Source organism: Haemaphysalis longicornis, unplaced genomic scaffold (genome assembly GCF_048455015.1).
Source record: "Haemaphysalis longicornis isolate Haplotype H1 unplaced genomic scaffold, Haemaphysalis longicornis Haplotype H1 scaffold_7, whole genome shotgun sequence".
NCBI lineage: Eukaryota > Metazoa > Arthropoda > Arachnida > Ixodida > Ixodidae > Haemaphysalis > Haemaphysalis longicornis.
Window position 1 is genome coordinate 29859899 of NW_027526422.1, and position 12271 is coordinate 29872169.

At 47.6% G+C, this 12271-nt stretch overlaps 1 protein-coding gene across 1 annotated transcript in view; it reads right to left on the reverse strand.

Annotated features, from left to right (window-relative positions):
* Window positions 1-244: 244 nt before the first annotated feature.
* LOC144145023 (uncharacterized) overlaps window positions 245-12271 on the reverse strand; it is a 102332-nt gene continuing 90305 nt past the window's right edge. The window contains exons 3-7 of the mRNA XM_077676526.1: window positions 10726-10937; window positions 8634-8822; window positions 7803-7949; window positions 6898-6991; window positions 245-5290 (exon numbers count right to left, since the gene is read on the reverse strand). Coding sequence (XP_077532652.1) covers window positions 1377-5290; window positions 6898-6991; window positions 7803-7949; window positions 8634-8822; window positions 10726-10937 — 4556 coding nt within the window. The 3' untranslated portion in view covers window positions 245-1376. The remainder of the gene's footprint in view (window positions 5291-6897; window positions 6992-7802; window positions 7950-8633; window positions 8823-10725; window positions 10938-12271) is intronic.

The window sequence follows — 12271 nt, forward strand, 5'->3', positions numbered from 1 at the left end:
GCCACACGAAGCGGTTTGAAAAGCTGCTCAGTGTGCAATAACCTAGTTACACAAAGCGAGAAAGGCACTCTACAAGACCACGAAAATGTCGTGGGCTGGTCATGCAAGTTGAATAGCTGGCTGTAGAGCAATTACCCAGGCAAGCTTCACAACCCAAGAACGCATCTCAAGTCTGATACACGATATTCATCCACTGATTTGGCAACACCAACTCCAAGCATGAAGGAAGCAGTGGACACACGAATGCTCATATAAAATTTTTATTCCAGCAAAGTATGTAAAAAGTGTCGCTGAAGGGTCCCTATAAGTTGGATGCAGTATATGCTTTAAATAGATCAGAATAGTAGACAACGCTCAAAAGCACCCGAAGTCACAGGGCAGGCGGACATCCCACACAGTGAAAAGCGCAATCAGAGTTATCCAGTTGGCACACTTAACAGTGCCGCATTATAAATGTTGCATAGAAAACATGCAAGTTGAACACAACTAAAAAAAGAGCGAACGAGGGACGAGCTTCTGTGCGGGTTGCAGCGAAGGGAGACAAATGAAAGGTTAAAAATGAACATACAAAGAATCAAGAGTCAAGCACTAAAGGACAACGCGGTTTGAGGATTGGTTTTCCCGTTAGAAAAGAAAAAGACGGCAACGCTTCAAACGACCGAGTATAAATGCACAAAGTTGTCCGTTTTCTCGTGCCTTTTCTCAACTCCACATTTCACTCCCCGCAAAAACCTTCTAAGTCGTGGGAACATTGCGTAGCAATAATCGAAACGAGCCCTGAACATGCTGTAAGGACACTTGATGCAAAAATAAATAACAGTGGCCCAACAAGCAAGAGTTCTCTGGCTGCGTACCGAACACCTCCCCAATTTCACACGATTGCTGCGAGGGGCTTTCAATAGCATACGTTAAAAATGAAGTACAAGCTTTTTTAATGTGTTCGAGCAGTCTTTGGTTTTCATACACATCTGGGGCACAACCTCTCTTCCAACTGGGAGTAGGGGAGAAACTATCAACTCTAAAGCAGCGCGAGACTGCCTACACATAGTATGTGATGAAAAAAAAATATATAGAAAAAGGCAGCAAGAGCTCCTCGCACAAGCACCAGTCAGATACCTGCACCCCACGGAAACTATAAAATAGAAGCGCAAAAAAAGAAAGCTGCACAAGTACCAAAGACTTCCCGTACAAAAGTGACCTTGCGCCTAATTCCGCAGCAGTTACGCATTCTTGTTTGCTCGCACATTCCTTTCGATGTAGTAGTCTTAGAAAATATCCACGCGCTGGTCGAAAATACTGATGCGCTCCTTGAATTAAAAAAAAAAAAAGCACAGGACAGAGCAGAATGACTAGTAGAGAAGGTCCAGATAGTGAAATTACGCATCCACGATGGGGCCAGGCACCTCAGCAGCAGCCGGATCGTGGTTAACAGCAGCGCACTTTGCGTCTACGTCTTGTTCCAGGTGGCCGCCATTGCTCAGGGGAGCCTCCTCTGCTTGCGCTTCCTTGTTGTCCTTCTGTTCCAGGGTGCCCTTCTCCGGCAGCCCATTCTGCTCTGCCAGCAGCTTTGCTTTGCTCTCGGCTTCAGCAGCCGCTGCAGCGGCGGCAGCGGCCGCAGCTGCTTTCTTTGCGGCGCCAACATTTGGAACGGCTCGTACAGTGGAATACTTGCTGGTAGATGTAGGCGCCGCTTTCGAACCGGCACCGGCCTTAGCGCTTCCAGTGGTTGACGTCTTGGTGCCGGGTGCTCTCGGCCCGCCTTCCGATTTCCGTGCACCAGCCAGCTGCACATTGGCGCTGTCTTTGCCGAGCTTCGCGTCCCGTGCAGCCGGCACCCTAGCCGTTGTAGGTTTTGTGGCTGCGGCTCCGGCTTCAGCTGCCTTCTTTGGGGCAGCAGCTGAAGTGCCAGCAACCCTCGATGTCGTGGCAGGCTTTGATGCAGTCGCTGCAGGCTTCGCCGCAGTCGCTGTTGTGGCGGGGCGGCTAGTCGGAGGTCTTGATCCGACTCGTGGAGCTGCGGTGCCGCTAGCGGGCTGGGCCGGTTTTGGTGCAGTACGGGATGCTGTGGGTGGCTTTGCTGGTGCCGGCTTGGGAGCAGGCTTCCTTTCGCCTGCCGCGGCCTCTGTTCTCGCAGCAGCTGTGGGAGCTCTTGGTTTCGTTAGTGGGGCGGCGGGCTTATCGCTCGGCTTGGGGGGTGTGGCCGTAGACCTGGCAGAAGTCGCGGCAGGCCTGGCAGGTGCAGAAACTGGCTTTTTGGCTTGGGAAGCAGAGGCTGTGGATGCTTTGAGTGCCGTAGATTCAGGCTTGCGGGGTGCACCGACTTCCTTCTTTACAGTGCCTGTGGCGCCTGCAGGTTTTAACGTGGAGCTTGTTGGTAGAGGCTTGCTTGCAGGGGGCTGCTTCTTTATAGGGGCTCTGGCTGTAGTAGCTGGCTTGGCTGGAGTTTCAGCCTTTGTCGCCTTCGGCGATGGCTTGTCGGCAGAAGGAGCCTTCGATTTGAGGGCGGGGGATGCCTTTGTTCCTACTGGCTTTGTCTTCTGAGCAGCAGGGGACGCTTTGGCCGTGGCAGCAGCTTTCGATGCAGTGGCTTTTTGTTCGGTGGCAACTTCTGCTGTTTGCTTGGGCACTTCTGGCGCTTGTTCAGGCAATACTTCCATCTTTGGCTCAGGCACGGCGTCCACCTTTAGGTTGGCTGAGGCGGCACTCTTTTGTTCCAAGTCCAGCACCGGACTTGCTGCTCCTTCAGCAAAGTCTTGCTTTACCAATGGTGTCTCGAGATCGGACGCTGCACTGCTCTCCTTGGGCAGCCCCTCGGACGAAGGCGTGAAAACCGTTTCCAGAGGCTTGACAAACTGCCACCCACTATCCTTTTCAGAATCGGAGTCTTCCGTGACTCCATCTGCCTCTGGAATGTTTTCTGGAATAGCTCCGATGTCGAGAACGGGAGCTGGAGCTTCTTCCACTGCAACTTTTGGGCTTTCCTGTACGCATGCAGCTTCTTGGAAAGCAGCAGCGTTCTGTTCGAGGAACTGCTCGACCACTGGGCTTTTTGGCGGTGGAGAAGACAAGCTCGGGAGAGCTCCGGATGCAACTTCGGGTGGCTGGTCACATGGCTTGCCGAGCTCGTCGAATGGGGAAGAAATAGACATCCCAGCACTTTCCAGAGTCTCAGCTGGCAAGTTAGCAACCAAGCTTTGTTCTCCACGCAGAATATCCTCGAACGTTTGCGGGCTTTCGTCGGCTGCAGGCGGATGGCTGGGGCTCTCGGCAACAGGCTCGGAAAACGTCCCATCCGTGCCTGCTTTGTCGACTCCAAACTCTGGCGCAACGCACTCAGCAGCTGCTTGTTCCTCAACGGGAATGTTATAGCTCAGATTGCCAATCTTTTGCTCGGCACCACTGGATAGTTTATTTTCAAAGACGTTTTCCACATCCCCAGCAGATTCCAGGTCTTCTTTGAGTTCGCAGAAAATGACGGCACTCTCCTGTTGCTCCGTCTCTGCGGCCACCTTCTCTACAACAGACTCTGCCGAGCCACCCAGCGAGTTGTCTTCGACATCGTCCACCCCCAGACTTTCTAATGTTTCACCTGCAGGCTGGTAATGGTGCTCACTGCCAGGTTCCGCACAATGTTCCATACTTTCGTCCTTGTGCGGCTCTTCAACAGCTGTATCGTGAAAAGATGCTGGCTTGTCGCCTCTCTCCAACTGTGGCACGCTCGTTTCAATCAGCGACTGCACGGCGGACGCGTTGAGGTCAATCGACACAAGATCGTCAGACTGGATGCTCGGAGATTGGTTAAAGCCAAAGCTGTTGTCCAGAACCTCCGATTCAGCAGGGTGGTCCTTGAAGTGCTCTGGCAAAAGGCACTGCGGAGATGCAGGGGGAGCTGGTTGGATTTCTTCGTGTGGCTGGCACTGCTGCCCTACGTGGAAGGCAGAAGTATCCTCCGCTGCAACGTCTACACGAGGTTCAGCGGTCGTATGGTCGGCATCACGTGATGGCAATCCATGGCTGTCCTCCAACAAGTTCAGATTTTGCTCATCCTCAGGTAAGGCACTGAGGCACTCCATGTTTGAACTCGACAGCATAGGCTGCTCACTGATCCCGGTGGTAGATTCAAGCTCTTTGGCATCTTCGGGCAAAGTGCTCAAATCAACCCCTTCGTCTGGAAGTTCCGTCTCCTTTGACGGCTCAGGCTGCTCAACACCAAATGCGTGCTGGTCAGCGCCAGTGGGCGGCGCCTCTTGGAAATCTACGCACGGCGAGACTGGAGAAGATTGTCTCGCACAGACCTCAAGTTCAGTGTCAACATCAAGGTTTTCCATCTTAGGCGTGATGTCTGGTGCGGTAAGAAACGTTTGCTCTTGTGTTACTTCCGGGGCCTGCTCACTGGCAGAAACGTTCACCTCGTCTAAAGTAAAAGAGTGCTCAACATCCCTTGTGCAGCTTTCCGCAAGACCTTCGGCGTTTGCCGAGCTCTGGAGGAGACAGTCGGACGCCTCAAAATCGTGGCCGTAGCCTTCGTCGTCAAACGGGTTGTGGCGCGGTGCACTCTGGAACTCTGGGACATCGCCGCATCCGTTGGCAGAGTGGAGCATCCCGTCAGCCTCGTCGAAGTTATCCTCAAAGCTGCCGCCCGCAGGCTCTGCACCGTGAAACTGTTCCGGCAAGTCCGAAAATTTGCCACCTTCCTTCTCGGAGTGAAGGAGGTGCACTTGATCAACAATCTGGCCGGCGGTAATCACGTCGTCGTTGACCTTGTGCAGCGCTGTCTCAATCGTGTCATGCACCACGCCAGATGCCACCTCGACAAGCTCGTCGTCGTTCGAGTGATTGTAGGCATGCGAGTTCACTGAATCTGCATTGAATGTGTGAGCTCCGAATCCGTTGCTGTTGAACTCAGCAGCGTCGAACTCACTCGCATTGAAAGGACGGCTCGCTATCAAGTCTGAATGTTCGTACGGGTCCTCTTTGACCTTTGCCAGGGCTAGCAGGTGCTCAAGGAGAGACGGATCGAAGGTTCGAGGATCGCGCAGGAAAACTACGACGGCCGTTGTGTTGTCAGAAGAGCCGAGGTCTCGGGCCGTCTGCACAAGTGTGTGGGCTGCATAGGAGGCACTCTCAGGGTCCTCGAGAACGGCGCTGTAAACTTTAGTAGCCGCTTCCTGGAAGGTCATGTGGTCCCATAGCCCATCGCAGCCGATGACGACGAAGTCCTCCGTCCCATCGAAGTCCACGCTGATAACCTCGGGCTCGCTAGTAACGTAGGGCTTCTGTTCAGCATCTCCTGCGAGGAAACAAACAGTCGACCAGGACAATAAACAAGCATGGCAGTGCAGATTACACAGCACATTGCTCCCACCAGCTCAACTCTGTGCTTTGCTTCATTTCTTCTTTCTGTTTTGCAACAGGCACACAATTTGGTCTAAGCAGCTGGGACCAGGGATTTCTATTACCCATGGATTTTGTTAGGCCTACATTACCAGCACCAATGTCTGCGTCTTTCTTTGCCCGTACTTTCCCCATCATTTCCTGGAATCGCATTCCCCATCATCTCAATTATCATGAAAAATTTCGTAGATAAGTTACAGCTTTCCATGAACCGCACATCTGTATAAGGGTGGTGAGGAAACTGCATCAGCATACCTGTGTATTGATTGTTATAGCCAAATTTGCACAAGCTTTAGTCAGTTGCATTATTTTTGGTGAGAGAACCACTGCAGGCAAATTAATTGCATGAGCTACTGCTCTTTGCTAAAGGCAGTATGAAACACAGCCTACAGCACATATGAAAAATAGCATACAGCAGTTAGAAAGATTGCATTCATGAAAGCTCAATCACGAAACCGCACAACCTAATCACATCTAGCAAAGCATGAAAATTGTAGCTTTTAGAGTGGGCCACGTCTGATTGGCACTTGCACAACACTGATATGACAAACTGACTTTGAGGCATAGATATACCTAGTCCTCAGACATGGCAAAATAAGTTATTTCTTGCTCAAGAACTGCGACTGCACACAACTACATTTTAAATTCTGCGGCATCACTTTTACCCTCACAAGTCGTGTTTGTAGCGCTGAGAGATTGGGAAAAATATTTTCAGGAAAAAAAAAAAAAAAAACAGTAAGCAGGATTATAATACTTAGAAGTCTAACATGCAAGCAGAAACTGGGCTTACAATGTGTACCAGATACAAACAAACACTTAATTTCCCTATTGTAAAGAAAAAAAAAAGAGGCAGAAATTGTAAATTCAGGACAAGCTTTTCAGTATTTACACTTTGACTTCATTCGAAATTGCTCTCGGATAAGCTTCCATACCATATCAAACCCCAACAAGTCTTCTGTGCCATCAACTACATTCCAAAGTCAGTTTCTTGACAATACTACAGCCGATTGAATTCCAATCCAAGCTACTGCCATTCATGTTTCCATTGTGAAAATGAATTCCTTCAGTTGTGGGCAGTCATGGACACAATTAGACCCTAGCATGCTGAAAAAGTGTTCTACCAAGCACAGAACGACTTCCGCTTGAAGCTGTCTTATACCCGAAATGACCCGTCTTCGTGACCACTAATCCAGTACTCGGGAACAATTTCCCACGAAGCCACTACATGGACAACTCGCAAAGACAGCAACAAGTGGCTAGTGCAATGCCAAAAACCACAGAAAAAGTGTACTAAGCAATGAGTGATCTGGCATCGTCCTGTAGTGGCAATAACGATGGGCTGTTATGAAGCAGTTTGTGCTTTTGATTGTCACGTACATGTGAAATTCAGACCAATTTTCAAAATGGGGAGGAGAAAAAAACGGGATGGGTTAGAAATTGAGCAAGCAAAGTATGCACACGCACACACAGTACTATGAAAGTACATGAAGGCCCACCACTTACCGATTGATCTTGAGACGCTCAGAGCACCGTTCACTCGCCAGACGCCCATGAGGACCACAACGCCACCAAGCTTTTCTATCCTCTGCTGCTCATCCTGGAAAGAAAAAGCAACGCAATCAGTAATGCTGACTCTCCGCTCGAGTATTCCCGCTAAATTTTAAGACATGGAAAGCCTTTCTGGCATTGTAGCTAAAAAAACACTTGCAAATCCAAGTTGGCACATCTCTGCTATTTATTTTCAGGGCTTATTCACTGCACCTGCAACTGCCAAGCCTGTCATCACAGTGATCAAGCACTCGTATCTGAAGTCGCGCTACCATTTCCACTTCAATGGTTGTCACAGAGAGCTCTCAGCGAAAATCGCAACTCCGCATGAGCACACAGGCAGCTTCTCTTTTCATCAAAGCAAAAATAAACTTGCCTTTATTTTTTTGTTCGTAAATTGTGTCTGCATGGCTCCCACAGAACTTCACTGCATATAACCACGAATTTATATTGTTAGTTGAACCTCATTAATTCGAACTTGCTTAGTTTGAACGTCTTACTTATTCGAACTGACGCTGCAGTCCCAGCAAAGTTATGTGCATTTAAATAGCTTTCATTAATTCGAGCTTTCAAACTTTTAATTTAACACATATCAAAGAGGTCTGAGGGTGATAAGAGAATGCAATGGCATCAAGCACGCATGCAGAGTTAGGTTCCAGCCCTCAAAAATTTTTAAGCTGGAGGAAAAAATTGTGACATGCAGATTGGCCACGCGAAGGCTGCTTATTTTTGCAAAAATTCCAGTGAAGTTGATTCACCACCACCTCGTGCTAACCGGCTGTTAAAAGCAAGCATGACTTGAAAGACAGCTGGGAGCCAAGTGCAGCGACCAAGTTTTAGTGACCCGATTAAGCACTCACCATCCTCTCTGGCTTGTGGGGGTCCACCAGGGGTTCAGGGATTCCCTTCCTCACCAGGATAGCCTGGGAATCACCCGCCCAGCCCACCCACATCTTGCGCTGCTCACGCACCAGGCAGCACACGGCCGTGCAGCCACTCTTGAGGCCCTGCAATACGCACGCACACGCGGAAGGACAGGTATTATGTATTGAATTAGGAACTTTGACAGGCACCAAGGTAGTAAGAGTTCCCATACATATATAGGTTGAAAAACCCAGAAGTAACCCCGAAGCGCCGACTAGCAAACTGAAGAAAACCTAAGGTGTGTAACACACATGTATTGACTGCAACCTGAAATTAAACTGAAAGAAAGAAAGAAAACAGCAGCCACATGCTTTTAGGGAATGGCAACTGCATGAATTGCAGTAGTACTTTTTTCTGTAGTATTTTGGTAGCAATGCTGCTATTTCTATGCTAGTTCTCATTTCTGCTAACTTTCTAATTCTCCCCAATCCACACTCCCACCAGCTGTTTCCTCAAGATCCAAGTGAGCAGAAAAGAAAAAAGAAAGAAGGAAAAAAAAAAAAAAGAAAAACATGCCAGTTTTAAGCACTTGAGCCAATAACACGAGTTGCGTATTAGTCCATTAGCTCGTATCAAAGGGTCACACTCAGTTACCACTGACAATTTATTAGCGTTAAGCATTTCGGCCAGTTGAATACTACGATAAGCAGATCTATGGCACTTGGCAATACAACTAAAGCACAGGTCTGCTTCATCTCGTACTGCAGAAGCAGTGTGGAATAGGGTTGCATGGAACAACCTGCTCATGCACCCAGCTTTTCACACACCTCCTGAGAGGATCTCTGCAGGAAGTTGCGGTCTGTGAGGATGAAGCCCTCCCGTATTGCGTTTTCAGGATTGGTGAGAAAATCTGGCTGTGTGGCGATGTTGTGGTGCAGGTGGGCCGTGGCGTAGTCGGCAGCCTCCGCGCCTGCGTGCCCGTCGAAAACTGCGTAGTAGCTGTGCTGAGGAATCCCCTGCAGTTGACAAAAGGAAAAGTTGATGCAAAAGGCGCGACCAACAGAAACTGCTGCATGCATGTCTAAAAAAAAAGGACTACAAGGTAAAGTCCCCTTGACACTGGTCTTGAGGACATTTCTGTTATTTCTTAACGTATGTGCTTGAGACATACACATTTCGTGTATTTTAACATCCTGAGCACAAATATGCAGTCATTTTTTGTCTATGAGGTGCAAGTTTAGAATTATGCAACATGTTATCCCACTACGTTTCGGGCAGTTTTTTCATTATCTACCTATGAAATAATCAAATAGCTTTTATCCCTTTGTGGTCTAGAAGGACCAGTAAGTGCAACTATACCACAGGAGTAATTTTAGCATTGTTTCTGCAAACGCTGTAAACTTCATAAATGTCAAGTCTTCAATTACCAATGTATTTGAAAAAATTAACTGCATAAAATCTTGTGCCAGCAAAAATAAATTCTATACTTTTGTGGTTTTATTGCACTGCTCAGTTCATAAGCTTTCAAATGCAGCAAAGATGATACAAATCGAACCAGTACATCCCAAGATATTGACCTGACAGCTGACCATGTGGGAAAAAAAAAATTGGTTCTGAGAAAACAGGGCACAAAGTTTGGATTGGAAACGTAGGCAAAAATGGTCATTTAGGAGACTTCAAAGTGCGACAGCTTTGTGAATACTTATAATACAACTATGATATTTTGCAGGTAAATCCTTTGGGACCTGTAGACTGCAAATAAAATTAATATGGAAAATTGATTTTTCGGCAAATTTTTGGTCCTCAAGACCTGTGTTCCCCTTAATACAATTGGTGACGAGAGCGCCGAATGAGATTACTGATGAAGTGTACGCTCATGAATGCAGTCGCATAATCCTCAATCTGCCCTCCACGAAAAGATCAGGGACTGATGACTTCCTATTTGCCACTGTCTTTCCCCAAGTGCAGGATCACGATCTTGGCACCTTATCTTTTGCGAACAGGAGAAAGTAGAGACCCCACTCATATTCTGTTAGTGAGGACCGACCATACAAATGTCACATGTACGCCCAAGTTTGCTTGGGGCTTGGCACACATTGTATGTGCTTTTAAAATGCTACCGCCAAGACAAGCCTTTTAAAAGCCGAGAATAATCACCCCAAAGAAGTATGCCACCTCAGGTCAACAAGAGAAATTAATTTTTCAATAAAGAAAGGCAAGGGGTTGAGTGGGGAAGCGTGTAAGCTTTTCACACTTGCTTCAAGTTGTGTAACGAAAGAGTGCTTTCTCTTACCAGAAAAAAAAATTTGACCAAGATAACAGTTCTACCTTTTTTTCTTTTTTGAAATGGTAACATCCTCGAACAACCAGTACCCCAGTAGCAAACCTAAAACCTACCTATGAAACTGCGAGATGCAATGCAGCAAAACACGCGTCTTAATCATGGGCTTTTTTTAACAAGCTCTGTCAATGAACTGCTATTAACTGCCTCTGGTAGAAATACCAGTCTAAATTCTCTAACTCTGTAAACTAAATGTATAGCAAAATGTCTGAGAAGAATGACAGGCTCAAATTCCAACTACCATGGATACAGTCCTGTTAACCAGGCAGATGGCCATGCAACAGCCATTTGGACCACTGCTGTCTCATGTCCAATTTAGATGCTCCCTTTAAGTCGAGATGCGTTACTATGGACTATTGCAACCTCGTACACTGCTGAGGATTACTACAGCATTTACTATATTGTACACCAACCAGGTTGGACAAAACAAATTTCCGTTTGACACATGTGCCACCACGTAAACATTTACTTCCCACATTGCATGAAGCAACTGAAAAGGACTGTACGTGCAGTAACCTGAGAACCATGGCCCTCCCCACTGGCCCCGTTTGAGCTAAAAAAAGAAAGAACCCACCCACCTGCAGACCGAGAACGAAGTTGAGGTCAGGCAGTGCCACATGACGGTCCTCCATCTTGCGTCGGCAATTGCGGACTCCGTGCGACGACACGGGAAGGGATGCCGCCACCGTGTGGGGCAGCTCCTGGGCCAGCTCGGGCTTCTCTCGCCAGAGGGCGCACTGCTCAGCAAGCACCTCCATTGCGGCCGCTCGAAGCCGCCCGGCCGTCAGCTCTGCACAACCAGCAACAAGTGAGCACTCTAGAACTCGAAGATGTTCTCCTTTGTCAATCTCCATACGGAATTCGTAATGAAAGTTCCACATTAAATCCTCTTTTAAAGGAACGGTAAGAAGGCAGATGATGGATGTATGCATATACTGTGGGGAACCAAGCGTCTGCTGCCATCGCAAAAATTTTCAACCTGCACCATTACATGGCGATTTGCCGCTCCCTATTGGTTATTTCCCCACACCACCAGTGCGTCATGGTGAAGGCCCCTTCACAAATTCCTGCCCAAATTGAGATATTCAGTGACTGTTTCCTAACCCGCTTGGCCTATTTCAGGCAGTAGCGAGAAACAGTTCAAAAAGCCCTCTCTGGGATTGTCCCACGGTATGGCATATCTTTGTTGTGCAATGCCTCCATTTACTGTCAGAAAGTCTTGAGCCTCCGTACAACCGGCCAAGCTCATCGGCAGGTGCAGAAAAGGGCTCGTAAAAAGCTGTTTTCTGGTAATATCACCCTCTTCCACTATCGTACATACATGCTGTATCCAGAATTTTCTTTCATGTATTCAAAAGCAACAAAAAGCTTCAGCTTCTTGCAGTGATGTGAGTTGGTAATAACGGCCATTTGATGGAAGTTGTGCACTTCCTATGAGCAGCTGTGAAAGAGGGGCCTAGAAAGCACACGAGTTTGACCAATCTTTTTCAAGGTTGACAGGTTAGTGCTACTGTCTACAGTCTGTGCAACAGTGCTGCAATATAATGTAAAGCTTCTCAGTGACGACTCCGGCCAAGTCATGAAGACCAAGCAATAGGACTTTATTCGCAGGCCCCAATGAAGTTTTCCCAATCAAATCCAAATCTCAGCTTCAGGCTGTGCATTTCAAGCACTGTACAAAAAAGGAAGCCAGGCATCAGTCTTCCTGGACAGCACACGCATAACGGTAGAACATACGTGTCTTGTCCTTGCAAACCGACAATCCCACATTGACACCAGCTCGGAGACTTGATTTTAGGTGAATGATTGAACACCCCAAGCTGGAGCACGATAAATATAATTTATTGGCTTTGAAACTAATTCAGTGCGCTGATGTGTGCAAAACTTCAATGTGTGCGAGAAACATCTAAGATTAATTCAGTTGCCGGTGCTACAAAGTCGACATTTGACATTGCCGCGATGTTACTGCTGCCACGTCACATGCTTTATAAACCTACATACGAAGCAACATTTGGAAGCAAGAACAGATTACAAGGTTATAAATTGTATGCACATATTTTGACATCCCGAGGGTTTTACTAGAAAATGATATACAGTATTTTTCTGCCGATAAAATAGTGCAAA